The following is a 20,301-nucleotide window of genomic DNA, read 5'->3' on the forward strand; positions in this document are numbered from 1 at the left end:
GCTCACCCATCTTTTGCAAATTTTTTTTTTTTTTTTTTATTTCAGTCCAGACTTTGGACATGGATCACATCGACCCTTGGCTTCACGCATATTGCTCGTCTCTTCCCCCCAGTTCCGAGTCGAACACAGTGGGTCGTAAACCGCCACACGATACAGCAGAGGCACGAGGCACATCATAAATGAGAAAAGATCAATACGTACGATGGGAATTGAATTCATAAATAAATGAGGCGCATATATTTTCTGTTTTTGGATGGAGCTGTGGGGAATATTGAATAATTAGATATTGTCGAGATCTAAGACAGAGATGTTATAATGCATATTTCTACCAACAAAGTCCTAGTCGAACGAAAAGCAATTATAATTCCGGTAAGGAGAATGTAAATTCGACTCTCTAAAAGCGTAATTATTGAAAATTTTGAAAATTTGCTCTATAAATGAAATGCGATCTATCAAACTATAGACCTACTTGTCTGAAACCACAACTCAACCCACTGAATTTTTATACTTATATAAGAAAAAAGGATTGGTCCGTCAACACCATATATTACCACGTGATTATTATTATTGTGATTATTATTTTTTTTGGGTAAGTATTATGATTATAATTTGCTTTTTTCCTTCTCTCTTTGCGTTTTCTTTTCAATAATATTAAACATTAATTATGTAAACTTCTGTCTTTTCCAATGCATTTAGGCCCTTCCATCTTTCTTAAATTCAATTATATTCTTCCTCTTTTTCACATTCCATACATATCCTGATCATCCAAAATTTCGTTTTGGGAATATCGCGTTCTATTTAATTTGTATATAAGCTTAGAAAAATTTTAATTTATTGTATTCGTATTTACTATAATATGAATGTAAAATATTGTGCACAGACAGATATAATTAATAACCTTGTTACAAAAGCTATTGAAGCTAAAATTAATAGCTTTCGTTTCGGCAATTCAATCGTAGTCAGCTAGACTAATTGTGATTTGTGCCCGACATGTTGGACATCTTGATGTTTCTGGAGGTGTCGTTGTTGTGCTTCTTTTTTTACAAGTGTAAACTTTCGCACATTATCATTTCTCTTCGAAGATAAAGTTTTTTTCTTTGAAATCTCGATGAGTGGTAAGGGTATGAATTTTGCTCGATAAAAAAGAAACCCAAGACAAGAAATCATATTTAATGTTAGCAAAATAGTCTCTCATCTCTACATGCCTATGGTCAATTAGCACATAAGCTCCAAATCCAACTTATCCATACATTTTCATGCAATTAAAACTATTTAGAATTTGATCATAGTGATGCCATTAATATTAGTTGTTTGAAGATTATTACTTTTTATTAACTGCATTGATGGTAAAATTTATGTTGGACTAATATTGATTGGAAGATAATATTTACGTAGATTTAATTGCATGAAGTTTTAGAAATTTTTAAATCACAGTGATAATTAATGTGTCTAACTTCTGATTTAATTTTGAGTATTTCAAATATCAATATTCTAAATTTTAAATGATCATTGAATTTTCACATCTATTAATATCTACCGGTTATACATATATAACATAAATTTTTATCATATATGATGAGTTTTTATTTCAAATTATTGAAATATATTTTTTATTTATAACAAAATTTTGTTGCATGGGAAATTTCTTTATTCCTACTTTTATGTGTGTTTTATGACTAAAGAATTTTTATCATATATTATCTGCTTCTGTATAAACATCTTAAAGTATATTTTATTTTATTTTATTTTATTTTATTTTATTTTTTTATGATTTTTTTGTTACATCCTATGACAATTTTTTATCCCTACTTTAAATTATCTAATAAAACATTTAAAGCAAAGTTATTTTAACCTGTTTAATAACTTCAAATTTACTTATTTCTAATTATTATCATCATAAAATTATGTAGAATTATAAATCCAATTAAGTATTAATTTAGAAAATTACCAATTCAGCCCTATTAATTGGATAAAAAAAACTTTATACTTCAAATTTTTTCTGTATAATTTTTAGTCATGTTCTATTAAAAGCATGTTTTTACATTGAGATTGATACATGCGTGATATTAAACTATTAATAGGTGAATAAATTTGATTTACACATGTGATATTATATTAGTAATAGGTGAATAAATTTTATGCTAATTCATCATTTGAGAGGAATGACATTTTTCACGGGATTTTTTTTATCATGATTTTTGTGCGAGATATATATTTATTTTCTACAACCATAATAAAATATGTAAAATTTATTTATGCTAATTAATACTATAAAAATTATTTCTTATGTTAATTAATAGTACATGTATATTCTCTATTTTAAATTTATTTATGAATTATTTTAATTCATTTAAATTATTTCATAAGTGGACCATAACATATATATCTCCGATTTTATACCAATTTATTAAATATGAAGTTTATATATATATATATATAAAGTTATTATTATTATTATTATTATTATTTAATTTATATACAATATACTAAATTATAAACACATTTCTATTCTACTCCCATTTATTAGAGTGTTGTCAAATTTATATATTATATAGATTTATATGTAATTAGTGAAAGTGAAGTAAATTAATTGAATTAAATTAAATATATAATTAGAAACATATTTTAAATAAAAAAAATTTATAGATACTTGCATCTTATTAGAATATATATTTGAAGAATTAAATTTTAAAATAAATCTAAAATAAATCAAAATTTATCATATATATATATTCTAATCTTATATTATATATTATATCTTATACTATTATATACGCATTGACTAGGCCATGTTGTTGTGTTGAACCATTATTACTTTATATATATAATATGTTACGTATAAGATTTTCTCCTCAACTCCTCTTCCTATCGTTATTTGTCCTAAAAATTTTGTTTATTAGTTGTGTACATATAAACCTTATAATTGTAAAATATTCACTGACCTTACAAGTGATTGAGTTAATGAAATTGTGAACTCAATGAGGGTTTTGCCTTTTATTTTCCGCACACTTGCCTTCACTTAGGAATGTGTTAACTCTTTCTTATGCGTGTCACATGAATTTGAACACCTATTCTCAAAAACTAACTACCAGGTAGAATCATCTATTTGTCTAAGGAACGAAGTATCCTACCCCCTCCTACTTTGATCCAATACTCATGACAACGGGTAGACTTTTTCCACACTTGGATGTGTAGATCACGAGTTCCAGAGTTGAGTCAACACATGTTGGCTCTAACTTCTCTAGACAAATAGATGATACTGGATCTGACGTGATATGAACTCACAAAAATATATAATTGCTTCGATAAAATGTAAAATGATGGAGCCAGTTAACTTAACTTCATTCAAGTAAACAAGTTCCAAAAAGTAATCCACCGAAAAGAACAAGTTCCAAATATACACACCACAGAAAGATCTTGGGGATTTTTTTATTTTTATTTTTGGACTCGGCAATCAACGATTCTCCATTGATAACAAAAACGAGTATATGGTAAAGCATTTGAGAAGATTTTGGGGATGAAATTGAAGAGGTTACAAGGAATGAAATAATAAGTTATAAAGAACTAGGAAGCAACCAATAACAGAAAAACATATATATATATATAGTTCCTCTAAAATATTATATACAATATCTCTATATATACAACAACTAGTCTTATAGATAATATTATCTTAGTAGGTTTTATAGTTTGACAGAAATTAAATTTCAAAAATTATTCCGAAGATTACCACATCTCGTGGATAATATTTTTGTATTTATTTGTAAAATTAAAGTATTTTTACAAATAATTATATAAAAAAAAAAGAAGTTTAAATAGTCATTCGAACTTTCCGAGGTCATTGGGCCGGAGGGACCTCGTTTTCGCGTTGATATACCACTAAGCAAGCCGTACCGAGCCGACGCATTGTGAGACGGCTCGTGGTCAGATCACAAAGAAGAGGTAGGTTGGGTTCACCAACATAGTTTCAAATTCTCGGGGCCAAGGCCAAGCCGGCGCTTCAGCAAACCTTGCGCTGGTTCGCTGTCTCGCTCGCTCAGCCGCCTCTTCCTTCTGCTTCCTCTCCGCCGCCTTCACGGCCTCAAGATCAGGCGGGGAATCCCTCACAGTTCGTCCCCATCTCTGCACCGCTGCTGAAATTCGATCGATTATATTCGATTAATTCCTTAGGAGGCTCTGTCCGCAAGGGAGAAAGAGACGAACGCCGGTAGCCAGAGAGAGAGCGAAGATGTCGGTGCTGTTAGTGACGAGCTTGGGAGACCTAGTGGTGGATTTGCACACCGATAAGTGCCCCCTCACCTGCAAGAACTTCCTCAAGCTCTGCAAGTAATGAATCATTGCCGACCCTTTATTCCTCGTCGTTACAACCCTTTCATGGCATTTCTAGCTCCTCGGTTAGGCATGTGATTCTTAATAGATTCTCTTCCAATGGTGTCTGATTTATTATGTGTTGTTTCTTTTGTTGCCCTCCTTATGTTAGGATCAAATACTATAATGGCTGTCTGTTTCATACCGTCCAGAAGGATTTTACTGCTCAGACTGGTGACCCAACTGGAACTGGCAAAGGGGGCGATTCAATTTACAAGTGAGTTTAACTTTTTGAAATCGTCGCTCTTTCATATGGATACATGTACTCCTGTTGTGCCTGTTGAGTTTTTGACTCGAGAGTTTGAAAGGTTCTGCCATCATTTATGAGGCTCTTTAGGATTCTAACCCTGACATTGATATCGTCAATTCAATTCAAACCCAAAGCAGATATCTGAGGGATGTGACTTTGAACTTGGGTCATCAGACAGGTATTTTCAAGGGGTTTGAGTTCTAGAAACACCTTTGGGGTATTAGTTTATTTGAAAGAAGCAACTTGATTGATATTTGCACATACTTGGGTTTCTATGGGAATTCTGCTGAGCTCAAAAAGAACTTTCACACTGCATTTTTTAGTTCAGCTTTAGTTGGTATTAACGGTTGGGTAGCTCAATCCCAGCCACCGCCCCATATAGATACGGTTGCCTGAAGTGGCGGAACCCTCGCGACCTGGTTTGGTGGGAAGTTGGTTTGAGATTAAAGCCACCAAACCAGGTCGCCTGAAGTGTCCCACCTCCTCTTGCAGATTGGCGAATCTGGTCTGTAGAGGAGGAGGCTGGGATGTGGTGATTCTTTGTAACTCAGCTTCATGCCTCTTTTTTCAAGTATTGAGAGTGGAGTTAGAGGGGAAGGAACTGCTAGATCAAGTGCTTCTCGAAGATAACATATTTACAATTCGGGTTATAGAAGAACGAAATTATCGTCTGCTCTCTGCTCCATCAATATTATATCAGGATTGGACAATGCAACTGAGATTTCCTTGATTATCTACATGAGGACCCTGGTCCAGATTTTGGAAGTTTTGGCAGAGGGCTAATTCCGAAATTTGAACAAAGTTCTTTTATAGTAAAAACTAGTTTGTTATATGATATCCAAAACTATACAACCAAATTTCACCTAAGCCTTTCCTGGTCATATTGGATGCACTTCAAATGGTCTACATGCTAGAAGCACTACTTTTTTTATGGCTCACGATATGCTCATCCTTACAGAGCTTGCTATGTTTTCAGGTTTCTTTATGGGGATCAAGCTCGGTTCTTTGCCGATGAAATTCATCTCGATTTAAAGCACTCTAAGATGGGCACTGTTGCAATGGCAAGCGCAGGAGAGAATCTTAATGCTTCTCAGGTTCTTATGATAACTTATACAGTCAGTCAGAATATTAGTATAAGTTTTGATTATCGTAAAGAAACCAAGTATTTTCTGACCTCTTTTTGGATAAGAGGACTTCTCGACCTCACATTTTATTAGTTAGAAGTAGATGGACAAGAAAATGGATATTGCCGCATGCCTCTGCTAGCCCATTCGCATACTTATATTCTTTAAATTTGCATCTTTGTGGTAAATGAATAACATTTTTCTAATTTTTATGATCTGCCTTTTCAGTTCTATTTGACTTTGCGGGATGATCTAGACTATCTTGATGGGAAGCACGCCGTAAGTGTTCAGATCCTTAAGTATGCATAAGTCTTCTGTGTCTTGGTGTCTGCATTTTATGCACATATGTTTCCTGGGACACAGTTTGCGTTTGATTTATTTGGTGCAAGTGCTAGAACTTTCCATTATTCTGCAGGTATTTGGGGACTTGGCCGAGGGACATGATACTTTGACAAGGATTAATGAAGCTTATGTAGATGAGAAGGGAAGGCCATTTAAGAATATAAGGTTGGTTCACTTTTCGCTTTGTATGTAGCATTCTAGTGTTCTTGTTAATTTACCTTTAAGGAGCATTCAGATTACCTCATTTTACTTATCTTGTCTCTTTGTTATATTGAAACAGAATAAAGCACACGTACATATTGGATGACCCTTTTGATGACCCTCCTCAGCTGGCCGACTTGATCCCTGATGCTTCTCCTGAAGGAAAACCGAAAGATGAGGTTACGACATAATCCAAACTTTTCCGTCAACGAATTTTCTCAGTAATCTGATATCTCTCTTCTAACATCATTTAATCATATCTTCAATGTAGGTTGATGATGAGGTACGACTTGAAGACGATTGGGTCCCTTTGGATGAACAATTGGGACCAGCTGAACTTGAGGAGGTTATCCGTACCAAGGATGCACACTCCAGTGCAGTTGTTCTCGAGAGTGTAAGAAAGTTGCATATGCCTTTAACTATTGGTAGCATTTTGCAATTCTATTTCATTTGCATCAATTGATTGCTCGTTTTGTCTAATCTGCATTGCAGATCGGGGACATTCCCGATGCTGAGATAAAGCCTCCGGATAATGTGTTGTTTGTTTGTAAACTGAATCCTGTTACTGAAGTGAGTTCTCCCTTTCTCTTTGCAGAACTAGTTGTCACTGGCGCTATGATTTGGCAATAATTGACATTGTCGCACTTATGAATTTAGCTAAACAGATCTCTTGCTGTGCTTGTTAATGTACTGCCTTTTATAACTTCACTAATCAATGGTTTTTATCACTTGCAGGATGAGGATTTGCACACCATATTTTCCAGATTTGGGACAGTATTGTCGTAAGTGACTAGAATGTCGTTTTCCTGTTTTACATGTAATCTGTAAGCTGTATTGGGCTTTTAGAGTGGCACAATCTAACTGGAAAGAATGACAGGACTGAAATCATCCGTGACTTCAAGACTGGAGATAGTTTATGCTATGCATTCATCGGTGAGTCCATTCTATCTTGGCCACTTTAGACAGTAGTCTGTACTATATTTTCTTCGTGCTCAGATAAAATTTTAATGCTTTTTCTTCAACAATTATAGTAGTGTATATGTAAATGTCTGTGTCAAATTGAATTTTGAGAAGGCATTATGAGAGAGAGAGAGAGAGAGAGAGAGAGAGAGAGGGTAAACCTGTTATTGTATAGCAAACGCTCTTCTGCATGTTTTTCTCTCACCACCTGTGGAATAATACCCGAGACCAGTCCTTAGATCATCTTTTCGTCCCCTCTTTTATGATTTTTTCTTAATCAATAGTTGTGATTCTGCTACATCTTAATCAATCTATATGATAATAATTTTGATGTTGTTATTGACAGAATTTGAGACCAAAGAGTCCTGTGAGCAGGCATATTTTAAGGTATGTCCTCTCTCATACATCTGGGTCCTTTATATAATTCACCTGCATTAGTACCATATATCAAACGGTTTCTCTTTCCTTTCTTTTTCCACTGTTTAATATTGTTCAGTTCTGATTTTTTCTGGGGTTTATCTTTTCGAATGCATAGTATATTCAGTTTATAAAGTCTTATGTTTCCTTAAATCTGAAAATCACATGTAGTAGCATCATTCTGATGTTTAAGAATAGGACATTTCCACAAATGATCAAGAGGTAGCGATTATTAAAGAAGTTTACAGAAAGGATATATTCTGCTTTTGTTTCTCTTCTTCCAAAACATCGTGACAGCAAAGGCTATGTGGCCTATATATTCTATGTCCATTTTAAGTCTTTGACTTGGTATGGATAATCCAGCTGCAAAATGCTGACAGTCTTCTGATCACCTTCAGTGACAAGATTTATTGAATGTCATTCAGCTTACCTTGTGTATGTTGCAGATGGACAATGCCTTGATTGATGATCGGAGGATCCATGTGGACTTCAGTCAGAGCGTTGCAAAACTTTGGTCCCAATTTCGACGAAAAGATAATCAGAATAGTAAAGGTAGGATATACTTATTAGATCTTTCAGCAACTTGTTCCTACAAATTTAATTTCTGGTAAAAGCAAGAAGGGGAAAAGAAAAAAAAAAAGAAATCTTAAGCGTCAGCTTCCTGATTCGATGTGTAACAGATTCTGATTAACTTGGGGCTCCAATAGGTGCAACTAGATAATGTTATGTTGTCTTTGTTACCTATCTAAACTTTTTCGTGATCAAAACTAAGGTAAATCTATTAGAGCCCTTGGCCTCCTAATATCTTTTTTAAATCACCAATCACCAATGGCTGGGAAGAAACTATCTGGCCCGCATCCTAATTACATCCAAAATTGAAATCAGCCAATTGATGCAAATATTTTGTAATAATAAATAGTCATTGGAAGATTTGCCGCCTTCTTAATTAAGACGGCCACAAATATTTTTATGTTCCGAATAATTTGTAGGAAGAGGTTGCTTCAAGTGTGGCGCTCCTGATCACATGGCGAGGGATTGCACTGGAGGTCCCGGGAACCAGCAACAACCAGTGAAGTACATTCTAAAAGACGATAACATTCAGCATGGTGGAGATGACTCCAGGTTATTTTCTCTGGCATCTCTCTCTCTCTCTCTCTGCACGCGTCTTGGTTGATGTGACATGGTTGACTCTTTAAGTGACAATTGAATCGTTGTTGTTAAATAGGTATGATATGGTCTTTGATGAGGACGCACCGGAAAGTCCGACTCGAAGAAAGAGGCACAAAGGGCATGATGGCAGAGAAGACAGACGAAAGACAGATAGGAGAAGTCCAGATACTGTTAAAGACCAAAATGCAGAGAAAGATTCGCGCAGTAAGTACCAACACAGCGAAAGGAGCAGACACAAAGGGGATGAAGATAGAGTCTCGCGTGATAAGCATAGGCACAGTGATAGTAGACAGAGAGATGATGAATTAAATAGAAAGAGGGGTAGGGATTATCGAGCCTATGAGCCAGATAGAGAAAGAGGGAGGGACAGCAGGAGAGACAGGGATGATGGTCGAAGAGTTGACGAGGACTACAGGAGAAGCCGTGTTGATGATGATGATGATGATCGGCATGCAGGTAGAAAGCATCGCTCTAGAGATAGGAGTGAGCGGGATGAAGAAGATAATGGTCGGCACAGGAAGTATAGTAGTAGCAATGACATCAGAGATAGCGATGGACGAGGCAGGAGGAGGGATGAGCAGCACAGTAGAAGTCGAGGCAGAGAAAGAGAGTAGTGATAATGAAGAATACATTTGTTCTGACCAACCCCCACAGGTCCATGAACCAAACCGGAAACAGCCATGCCCCGTGCTAACTTTCTAACGGCGTTAATGTTTTGGATTCTCTTGTATTCTTGTGATTGGCTCTGGTCATTTGTCGCCTGTCCTATATTTTCACAGCTGTGTTTGCTCTCATGAACGATCGGACCACGTAAGCACGAGAACCCCTGATATGTAGCATAATGAAATTTCAAACGGAATGATGAGACTCCTTGTGTTCATTACAGTTCTATTAGAAGTGTTCTCTCTCTCTCTCTCTCACTTTGTGTTCTTTGCTCTCATACGAACATGTATGGAAGAGAAAGAATAGATTTTTATCCAAATTACATGTACATTGAAGCATGGGAGAAATTCGCTGAGAACGGTATTTGGTGAATGGGATGGATCTGGGGCTGACTTCACGGGTGAAGGGAAGCCCATCCAACTTCCGTAGTCGGTGGTTCCTAAATGGCCCTATTCTCGCAGAACGTGGGGAACGAGTCCTTCGTAATATCATCCATCGACTTCTTCTTTCTGGTTTCGGTTTGAAGGAGAATACAAGAGAGAGATTTCGAGAGAGAAGGGGGTGGCGTGATGGCTGCTCGCAGGCCACTACCGCCCCAAGCAAGGTCGCCGGTGGCTTGAGAGACCTCGTGCCACCTGCCACTGGCCCCTTCTCTTCCTCCGCTTTCTTTCTCTAGGTTTGACGAGTCTGGTTTTTTTTTTTTAATTTTTTTAAAAATTACCTCTAAAATCTGAAATTAGTAAATTAATTTTTGCAGGAAAAGTGATCGGAAAAGTAGGTGAGGGTGCACCTTGCTTATTTTTAAGTAGGTCGGGTGGTATGTTACAAATTTTCAAAGGTTGAAGAACATATTACCATTATATCTAAAGGTTAGGAAATAAAATGCATTTTACTCTTAAAAATATAGAGGTGGCAAACTATTACCATGCAAATTACTTTTGGCTTACACGTACAGGATGTACGCTTATTAATTATGTGAATTTCGAATGTTGATCGATCTATCATCCGCGTGCAGTTGTTGGGGTTATACTGTCGGCCTGCGTGATCATCCGCGAGGGCGCCCTCCCCGCGAGGGTCCTGCACCTTGAAAGGCACCCCCTTCCCCTCGAACAACCATCACCAGCATATTTATTAGCTAAGAAAGTATGACCAGCAGCGGCACTCAAAATTATTCGACGGGGTGAAGTTCACCCTCAACGGTGCCATAGACTTGAGCATCCTCGTGTTTGTATCTCAAAAGAATCCTAATATTGATTTTTTCTTTTAAATTTGTGTATGCACCAATCTTTTAATTAATTTATTTATTTTGTTTATTAGTGGATAGATAATATTGATCTTCTATAACCCTAGAATTTCAAGAACGTGATCGATTCCATGATCTCCCCCAAGTCGCTACTCAATCTCGTATGGCGACGGGACATGTCCCAAGATTTTGCATTTGAGATCTCTTTCGGGTAACCAATTGTAATGTTATCTCTATTTCTTGGTTTAACCTTACAAATTAACAATTAAATTTCATTTGTTATAATGGATCCGAGACTCGTGTACAGTCCGCTAGTTACGTCTCACCGATAAGTGAAATCTTCAATTTTGTTTTTATTTGTCAGTCGACACGTCTCAGTAAGTAATTTTATTTTTGTGTCTTTTCAGTTCTTAATTTTGGAAACTGGAAGTACTCCAATGGTCACATAGGCTAAATGGAGAGATAGTAATAAAAATGTTAACGTTACCAAAACCAATTCACTAGGACAATTATGTGGTCGCATCCTCGGACGATCCCTTCCACTCCAAGACATCACATCATGCAACGTGTTTTCTCTCCAGTTCCTCGATTGATCAAATAACCAAAAAATAAATAATCCTAAGGGCTTGTTTGGTTTTAGGATAGTATTTTAGAATCACAATTCTAACTTAACTCTACCCACTACAAAACAAAATAACTCATACAAAGTCAAAGAGTGGGTTCCATTTATACCACTTTTTTCCACAACAAAACAACATAACTCATACAAAGTCAAAGGGTGGGTTCCATTTATTCCACTCAAAATCAAAATCAAAATCTGATTTTAAAATCCTACTATGAAACCAAACGCAACCTAAGGGATTTAGCCTAGTGATTAAAGTGCGCTTATGTTTGCATCCGATTCCGTATTCGAATTCCCTTGGAGCCACCGGAGAGCCTTTGGCGTGATTACCCGCTCGCCTTCAGGAGTTCACAGAGTCCCGGAGATTAGTCGGGAGAAATTTGGACATTTCGGATTAACAAAAAAAAAATAATAATAATAACCAAAGAGACCCTTCTCGAACATATGGAATGGAGGCCCCATTCGTCCCGTGGCACCGGACCGTCCCGGGGTTACGGACCAGAAACCATAAAATAGTGAAATTTTTTGGCGGACCGACACCGACAGCATTGACTTCTCGAATATACATTCATTCTCACGCTGGCAGCAGAGCAAAAAATTCTCCAACCGGTCTTAAATTTATTACAATTAACGTTAATAAGACGCACGAGAAGTATCCACTGCACCTAGATCTACCGTACCCGATCGCCGACCACAATCTCGACCGTCCATCCCAACATTCCCCACCCCCCGAAACGGGGCCCCACCCCACCTTCGCCAGCACGGAGAAGTTTCAGATTCAGTAAACAGTTTAGTCCCTTTCTCTCTGTCTCTCTGTCTCTACTTCATTTCATCAGATCCATCTCTCTCTCTCTCAGTCAGTCGCCATTGGAGCTGCCTTGGAGCTCAGGAGCTGAGTTCTTGCCCCGAGGCTTCTGCTGGAAGCTCGCGATGGCTCGGCAACATAAAGCGCAGTTGCCTTTCCTCCTGCTCATACTTTCTGCACTCGTGGCTGACGCCTCCGTCCACGAGTACGCCGGGGAGACTTTCGCCAGCAAAGGCAACGCGTTCGTGGTCCACGGCGGCAGCGAAGGAATCTACTCCTCCTCCTCCGCCTCGAATCAGAGCGGGAGCGCCGTCCCTTCCAATGGCGAAGCTTACATCAAGTAATTACTGGCTAGCTCCGGCTGCTTCTTCCGTCGCCGTTGCCTTCGTTTACGGGCTTGCATGTTTGCGCTGTCACATTCGTGGTTGTGATTTTGAGTTGAATTCTGTGGATCTGGTGCTGAATTGTGAAATTACTTGTCCGATTAGGAATGTTCCGCTACTCGTTGGAGTAGACTTGATCGGAATTCACTGAGATCCCAAAACAGTTTGCGAAATGAAATGTGTTAGAGCGTTTTGTTGATTGCTGCTAATAGTTTCTTGACTTGGCTCTAGTTGGTCTCTTTTGTCTTGGCTTTTTATGTTGGTTTGCGGCGATTATGTCTTACAATGTCGGATGCCAAGAGCAGGATTTACCTTTTATTTTTTCGGTCGTATGCTGCGGTTTTCCAATTTGATTAGTAGAACATCTTGTCTACAATAGTTGAATTCTTCCCAAAAGCCGATGTTGATGGCGATGTAGATGTTAAACTTGATTCACTAGAAAGAAAAAATTATGGAAGAACTGAACAGGGCAGTTGATTAGGTGATAATTTCTTGAAAGATTGGGGGACTGAAGGAGTGACTGCCTTCTAGCGGCCAGTGGTGTTCTCGTTGCATTTCAATGCTTTTGGCGGGGCAACAAGATCAGATGCATTTGTGATCTGATTTTATATGTACATTTTTGTTATTGTGAAACAGATTTGAGAAGATTACTTTCTGGAGACCAAAGGAATATGCCAACTTCAGCTCAGGGTTGATCCAAGCTATTGTCTTCGAAGTGGAAGACAGAGAGACGATTGGGGGCTCGGCTTATGGCGGTCAAAGAGCAGTTTGCTGCACCGCTGATCTTGCGAAGCTGGGGGTCTGCACACAAGGACGAATCATCCACCGCCCTTCCCTTATGAATCCTGAGTGGCCTCAAGTGTTTGGTGTCTCATTTGAAGGAGACGATGTAGTCGCAACAATGCCAGCAAAGTCAATACCAGTAACTAAAACTGGAATGTATAACTTGTATTTCATTCACTGCGATCCGAATCTTAAGCATGTCGTGGTTGAGGGGAAAACGGTATGGAAGAATCCCAGTGGCTACCTTCCTGGTAGAATGGCACCGCTGATGAATTTCTACGGGTTTATGTCAATGGCTTTCATCATACTTGGAGTGTTTTGGTTCTCTCAGTATGCAAGATTTTGGAGAGAAGTACTTCCCCTCCAGAATTGTATAACATTTGTGATAACGCTGGGAATGTTTGAGATGGCATTGTGGTACTTCGACTATGCTGAGTTCAACGAGTCCGGTATCAGGCCTGTGGGAATCACAATATGGGCGGTCACATTCGGTACTGTTAAACGCACAGTCGCCCGTCTGATCATTCTAATGGTTGCCATGGGCTATGGGGTTGTCAGGCCTACCTTGGGTGGCATTACTTCGAAGGTTGCAATGCTTGGACTTACCTTCTTCATGGCGTCTGAAGTTCTTGAGTTGGTTGAAAATGTCGGTGCGATCAGCGATCTTTCCGGAAAAGCAAGACTCTTTTTAATCCTTCCAGTGGCCCTCCTCGATGCTTTTTTCATTATTTGGATATTTAAGTCTCTCTCCTCAACATTGAATAAGCTACAGGTACCACCAAAATCTCCGTTTTCTTTTCAAATTATGGTGGGATATGGATTATGTAGCCATGCTGTTGTCTCGCAAGAGTGGGTGAGCAGTTTTTCTTGCATATTTGGTTTGACAGGCTCGGCGGATGTTGGTTAAGCTGGATATTTACCGGAAGTTCACAAATGCTTTAGCAGTCGCTGTACTTGTTTCTGTCGGTTGGATATGCTACGAGGTAGATACTGATTGCCATATCGCTTCACACTAATGCTAATTATATAATCTAATTTAAGGGCTAGCTTGAATATATTACTTGCATTTTTAATTAATTTAAATAGTTATAATATATAGATGTAACTTTCTCCCGGACTTCGTGTTTCAATAAAATTTCCCATGTTCAATCTTGATAGAAGTTTGATTTAAGGTCAATTGGACTATACGTTGAATATGAGAGAATCAAATAAGTATTTGATGTTTATATGCTTCGCCTAGCCTTTATGTTTGTACCACAATGAAACTATTAATCCCTCATATTTGTTCTGCAGCTCTACTTTAAATCGAGGGATTTGTACAATGAGCATTGGCAGAATGCATGGATTATCCCTGCTTTCTGGCAGGTCCTGTCCTTCTCTCTCCTTTGTATCATCTGTGTTCTTTGGGCCCCATCTCAGAGTTCCATGAGGTAAGGAACATTTACCCTGATTTAACAATTTATTGTAAATTTTACCTGTCTCGGTTTTAGTATGGTGACTTGAGTTTCCCCAATGGTATTATCATTGAGAACTGCTTTTATACTGAATAATGATCAGTGATATATCATATGGGTACAAAAGGTTGATAGTCTTATTTGGATACGGCGTGGAAAGACAGGAAATCAAGAATTAGGGTGTGATTTCCTCAGTGTCACTTATTAGGCAATGAACCTCTTAATTAGTTTATGATTTTCTTCTTCTCCTTTTTTTTTTTGATTGGTAGATATGCTTACTCGGGAGATGCGGGGGATGAATTTGACAAGGAAGAGACGACTTTGACACTCATCAAACCATCGCCAATCCCATCTAAGGACAGCCGGAGTGTCCCAGAAGCTAGATCTGCTCACGACAGCAATGGATCAGCTGAAGCTGATCTGGAGGAAGAAAAGACAGAGTAGTGGTAAAAGCTTCATCTTTCTGAACTCATCAGTAAACTACAGTTTGTCAAGAATCTCGCCACCTTTCATTAGCCTCACAAATCCTCCGGCTTCCACTGAAATCAATTTCAGAATGTTTGCTGTCGAATCTTTGACTCCGGAGAAAACTTGCAGTCTGTGGGAAGACCTCTGCCATGGAATGTAAACCTTCTGTTTTCCCTGCCCCTCATGGTCGGTTTGTTGTTGGTCAATTTAATTCGCTGAATGCAGCAAGAATAGTTGTTGTAATAGAGGTGGAAATTGGTAAAGTTGTGACATTAGAAACACGGATTCCGACTTCATCAAGAGTGTTGCCATTCTGCTGTAACATCTATGAATCTTTTGCCGATATCCTCTTTGCCCATCTGAAACAGAGATATTTTCATCTCAGAGAAAGGAGCCGATCGGTGGGATTGGTTCCTGCTCAACTGCCCCAATTTCCTGATGGTAAAGGCTCTCTTTGGGGACTCATTTCCAACGGTATTATAGGCTCCTCCATGGTAAGTGGAAGAAGAGATGCTAAGATTATATTTCAGCTGAATGTAATTCGCTAATATATGATGGATCTAGTGGAAGGAGGTTCCGCCTAGATGCAATGACCTGCAATGCGGCGGGCATCTCAATTGGTTATATCGAAGGGGAAACAAGAATGTTACTTATTGCAATGTATAGGGCTAGCCCCAAAGGAGTCCTATCCTTGCGAATGACGGAAGTTTCAAAGGGGTATCTTTCCATTGTCAGAATGACTGCTTTATAGGGGTAAAAGAATTATTACTTTACTGGCAACAGTGTTTCTGCCAATAATGGGAGCATCGTGATGGCACCATTGATATGATTGTCAAATTAATAGATTGATAATAGGCATCAATCATGAGAAGCTATCCCGACAACGTATCACATAAAAACTGTCCACGAGGATCGTACCATTTGGGGCAATTCAGGATCATTCATTCATCACTAGTAGGTGGGAGGTCCCCAACCCCAAGCTCCTCATTGCTAGTCCCATAATATAACTTTCTCCGAGGACCGTACCATATGAGGACCGTCCCATATCGGGTTAATCCGAGATCATCACTCATTAAGTGGGAAGCACCAAATTCCAAGCCAAGCTTATTATGGCTATCCCGTAAAGATTGATCCACCACCAAGAAGCTAAGAATCATTAAGGGTCAGTTTACATGAGTTCTCCCAAGTCCGAATATACCCTTATACATCGTACCTCAATAGACAAGAAAAGTACATATAGTTCAATGGCCTTTGTGCGTCAAGGTTACTCACATCACTTGCAAAGTCGATTTGTACGAAAAACAACTCTTCATAATAATGCAATGTTCGCTTCCAAATGGCCATTCCCTTTACAACTGTTTAAATATGATGAATAGGAGTCCGGATGGCAGGCATGCTCGGGGACAAGGGACCACCTTTTGAGTAGCCCTCGGTAACAAGCCGTTTGTCATCGAAAAGTAAATATTATTATCTGCAAAAACCTCGATTCTTCGTTCATATTTTCGTTCAACTTTCAACTACACTAGACTGCAAGCTATTCCAATTGCAGTAGCAGAGGGCTCTCTCTAGTAGCAATGCATTGCATGTCCTGTATACAGATGACACAAAACACGGAACTTATCACTACTCCGTTTCGAGTTTCGAGTCTCAACCCAACCCTCCTCACAACCAACCATACTCAGCCGTAAGAGTTCAAGAATACACATACATTCACCAGAAGTCAATCAAACAATTCGTTTGTTATATACCAAAAAATAAGTTTCCAAATATACCTGGTGGCAACTGACAACCCGAAAGCTGAAATACCGGAAGTAAAACTAGGAAACGAAATCACACAACAGACAACATTTCCATATGAACAAATGGAACAGATCATGGAATGTGGCAACTAAGACCTTAAGACAAAAATAATACGCTTACATCAAAGAAGCATTCAGCTGAGTGGAGTAGGCCATTTCCGCAGAGAACTCCTGCTCGATAGCCCCAACACCAGAAACAGATCCTCTGCAGGTCTTATCCTCGGATGCAGTCGTTATGGTTCTTCCTTGTCGTGGGCAACATAAAATTATTGCCGACAACAGTTATGCGAGAGAATGGCACCCACATCACCAAATGCAAATGCAATCTGAAAAGGAGCTCAGTCCGCACATCAACACCCACTTTGTATATCTCCGAATGCAGGGAAAGCTTCCTCATTTTCAATTCCAAAGACCGAAGGCGGAACCCCGAACGAAAAATTATGGCCACCCGCACTCAAGCCTGAATGCCACTAAAAGAATTCAAAGAATGTGTCCTAGAAGTCTAAGTTCCAACAAAAATCTCCACCTTCTTCCTTTTCCCACTCCTGCTCTCCTCACTGAGATCTCCTCCTCAGGTGCGGAGACACAGGGTACCCTTCAAAGAAATCCAAGACAGCAGTCTCCAAATCCTCGACAGTGTACTTAATATAATTCTCGGGATGCTTCCCGCTCTCTATGTGGCTTCTGAACCGCCCCAGGAACGACCTGTATGCAGGAATCAGCTTCTCCGAGATTGAGATCCTGAGCTCCTCCCGGAGCTGATTGTCAGGAATTAACCATGTCGCCTGGGTACGATGAACCTCCTCGAACATTGCATTGAAGGCCTTGAACCTCTCCCTCAGGGCATTTTTCGAGACCCCAGATGAGAAGCCCCCACTAACGTGCAACCCCTCATCCCTCAGGCAGTACAGGACCCGAACCCAGGTGGCTCTCTGATAGCTTGTCGCTGCCTGGCGGAACTTCCCTGTCAGCTTCTTTAGGTAGTCATCTCCGATCATCTCCCGGAGCTCGGGCGACCCCTTAACCTTCTGAACTATATAGTGGACATTGTTCATCATAAACAGGTGGGCGAGCGATGTATCCCTATAGTGTTTTGATTTCCCATCTAAGTTGAACTGCAAGATCACGATGATCCAGATCAAGTGGAGCTCCAGCGGGGTCTTCCCCTCGAACTCGGTGAATTCCATGTCCGGGATAGAGGGGTCCCCAGAATACCTCGATCCCGCGGAGGGCTTAGACACAATCAGGTCATTCATCGTCTGCTTGTAGTCCGAAATCAGGCTTATGTAGTTCATTACATATCGTGTGAGCGGGTGAATTGTCCCACCCGGTACAGGGACACGGGAGGGTTCCCGGAGAACTGCATTCTCAAACTCCGAGAGGATCCCGCGGGCAGCCTCTCCGAGCCGAGAGAGAATCTCAGCTGCCTGGACCCGAATAGACTCGGCCGTTTTCATCTGGAAGACCGAATCGATGTCAGGCATGAGGTCCATGAGGGCGTCGTGGAGGTCGAGGATCTTGAAGAGCTTCTCGGGGGACCGCCTGCTGATGCTGATGGCCTCGGCAAAGTTGAAGAGCTGAATCGCAGGGCCCTTGATCGTCTCCATGAAGCAGGCGTCCTCGGTGGCCGTCCCCATGCCGGAGAAGATCTGCTCGCAGAGCCGCCGCTCGCTCGCAAAGAGGACCCTGATGCAAACCCTAGCCGCCCTGATCCACCGCCGGATCTTGGCCTCCAGGGCGTCCCACTCCAGCCTCTGGACGTCCCCGATGCTGAGCTTCTCCACCCCGAGCCGCCGGAAGTTGGCGTCGACGGCGGACTTCCGGACGCTCCCGTACACCTGGACGCACTCCCTCATGTAGCCGGACGAGATCATCCGGTCGGCGACGCTGCGGAGGTCGGAGATCGCTTCCGGGGGTACGAGATCGATCTCGCGGATGCTGCTGGTGGATCGGTAGCTGATGCTGCCGCCGCTGCAGCTCCGGCGGGCGCTTGACTCGGCCTCCTCCCTCCCGAGGTCGTCATCGCCGCCGTACAGATCGAGATCCGAGGAGGAGGTGCGAGCCGCCGCCGAGGTGGACTCGGCTTGGGAGTGGGTTGACTCGGAGGAGTGGTGAGTTGACTCGGAGTGGGAGTGAGTTGACTCGGAGAGCGAGCCCTCCTCGAGGGGGTTCGTGTGGGTGATGAGGATGTTGCGGAACTCGTCCTCGAGGCGGGCCATGGCGATCTGGATCGTGGAGCTGGCCCTGGGGTCGTCGTCGGAGAGGGACGCCCGGGACATGGACCGCCGGATTTCGTCGACGGCGAGGAGGTAACGGTCGATCTCGCCGCGGTCGGAGTCGAAGATCATCTTCTCACGGGCATCCTCGGACGCGGTCGAGTCCCACCGGAGGATCAGCTTCTCAGCCGCCTCCAGGGGCATCGGTTTCACCCCATCTTCCGGCGAGTCCATCGGAATGATTCTCTTCTTCGGGAATCAGCTTCTTCTTGGAGATTGGGCTTATGGGTATTGGATCTTCGAGCGGGGGGAGGTCGCAGCTGAGCGAAACGACAGTGGTGGGGAGCTGCCGGGCCGATATATTATGGAATATTTTGTCTGAAAGTGGTGGAAGTTGAGAGGCGGAGAGGGAGAAGGAAGAAGGTGAGTGGTGGGTTCTCTTGTCTCTCTCTCTCTCTCTCTCTCTGCGTCTGAAATGTATGCGGTCGCTGACGAAAGAGGTGCAGCAAACAAACAGGCGAAAATCAAATGCCGGTTTCTTCATGCGCCCGGTGCATGTGAGCCCACTCCCACAATACTATGGGTGCTCTCATTGGTTCCTTCCTTCAATGTTATGTTATCATGGGAAAAGTATTACATCGTATCGGGAAATATACGTCTCGAGTTTTCGAGTTATTTGTCATCCTCATCATGCGTGTTATTTCCAGTATAAAGGACTTAGTCATGCACATAACTAAATATTCAGCACGTATAAAATTGATTGGTTGTATGTGTCTATCCGTATAAATTTAAACATGCACAATATATATATATATATATATATAACATATAGTAACGATAATAACTGCATCAGTTCGGCTGGCAAAACTCAAGCGAATAAATTGGAAAGAAGATAGAACTAATGGCAAAACAACACATCTGAATATACCAATTTCGTATGAAAAGACCAAATCATATCATAATTATCACTCACGTGTTATTATTACGGCATCCAAAAGTATCATTCCTTTAACAACATTTGTATGTAATTATA

At 40.5% G+C, this 20,301-nt stretch overlaps 3 protein-coding genes across 5 annotated transcripts; 2 read left to right on the forward strand and 1 right to left on the reverse strand.

Moving 5' to 3' along the window:
• Positions 1 to 3,835: 3,835 nt before the first annotated feature.
• On the forward strand, positions 3,836 to 9,747 carry LOC116210199 (peptidyl-prolyl cis-trans isomerase CYP59-like). 3 transcript variants are annotated; one of them, XM_031544029.1, is made up of 15 exons: positions 3,836 to 3,942; positions 4,171 to 4,326; positions 4,481 to 4,585; positions 5,595 to 5,712; positions 5,971 to 6,021; positions 6,158 to 6,249; positions 6,365 to 6,464; positions 6,557 to 6,679; positions 6,778 to 6,855; positions 7,021 to 7,067; positions 7,163 to 7,218; positions 7,592 to 7,632; positions 8,109 to 8,214; positions 8,652 to 8,784; positions 8,888 to 9,747. In XM_031544029.1, exons 2-15 carry the CDS (start codon positions 4,229 to 4,231, stop codon positions 9,444 to 9,446), a joined length of 1,707 nt encoding a protein of 568 aa, XP_031399889.1. In that variant the 5' UTR covers positions 3,836 to 3,942; positions 4,171 to 4,228; the 3' UTR covers positions 9,447 to 9,747. The 3 variants fall into 3 exon arrangements, with proteins under 3 accessions (XP_031399889.1, XP_031399887.1, XP_031399890.1); XM_031544027.1 differs by having other exon boundaries at positions 3,842 to 4,326; XM_031544030.1 differs by having other exon boundaries at positions 3,843 to 4,326; positions 4,521 to 4,585.
• A 2,411-nt stretch (positions 9,748 to 12,158) lies between these two features.
• On the forward strand, positions 12,159 to 15,598 carry LOC116210204 (transmembrane protein 87A-like). The gene is made up of 6 exons (XM_031544037.1): positions 12,159 to 12,505; positions 13,185 to 14,103; positions 14,219 to 14,314; positions 14,625 to 14,761; positions 15,055 to 15,231; positions 15,341 to 15,598. The coding sequence occupies exons 1-5, from the start codon at positions 12,291 to 12,293 to the stop codon at positions 15,227 to 15,229; spliced, it is 1,542 nt and encodes a 513-aa protein (XP_031399897.1). The 5' UTR covers positions 12,159 to 12,290; the 3' UTR covers positions 15,230 to 15,231; positions 15,341 to 15,598.
• An 865-nt stretch (positions 15,599 to 16,463) lies between these two features.
• On the reverse strand, positions 16,464 to 19,737 carry LOC116210190 (exocyst complex component EXO70A1). The gene is made up of 2 exons (XM_031544017.1): positions 17,174 to 19,737; positions 16,464 to 16,841 (listed from the first exon to the last, which is right to left on the reverse strand). The coding sequence occupies exon 1, from the start codon at positions 19,500 to 19,502 to the stop codon at positions 17,607 to 17,609; it is 1,896 nt and encodes a 631-aa protein (XP_031399877.1). The 5' UTR covers positions 19,503 to 19,737; the 3' UTR covers positions 16,464 to 16,841; positions 17,174 to 17,606.
• Positions 19,738 to 20,301: the final 564 nt, after the last annotated feature.

This window comes from Punica granatum, chromosome 6, assembly GCF_007655135.1.
Source record: "Punica granatum isolate Tunisia-2019 chromosome 6, ASM765513v2, whole genome shotgun sequence".
Taxonomy (NCBI): Eukaryota; Viridiplantae; Streptophyta; class Magnoliopsida; order Myrtales; family Lythraceae; genus Punica; species Punica granatum.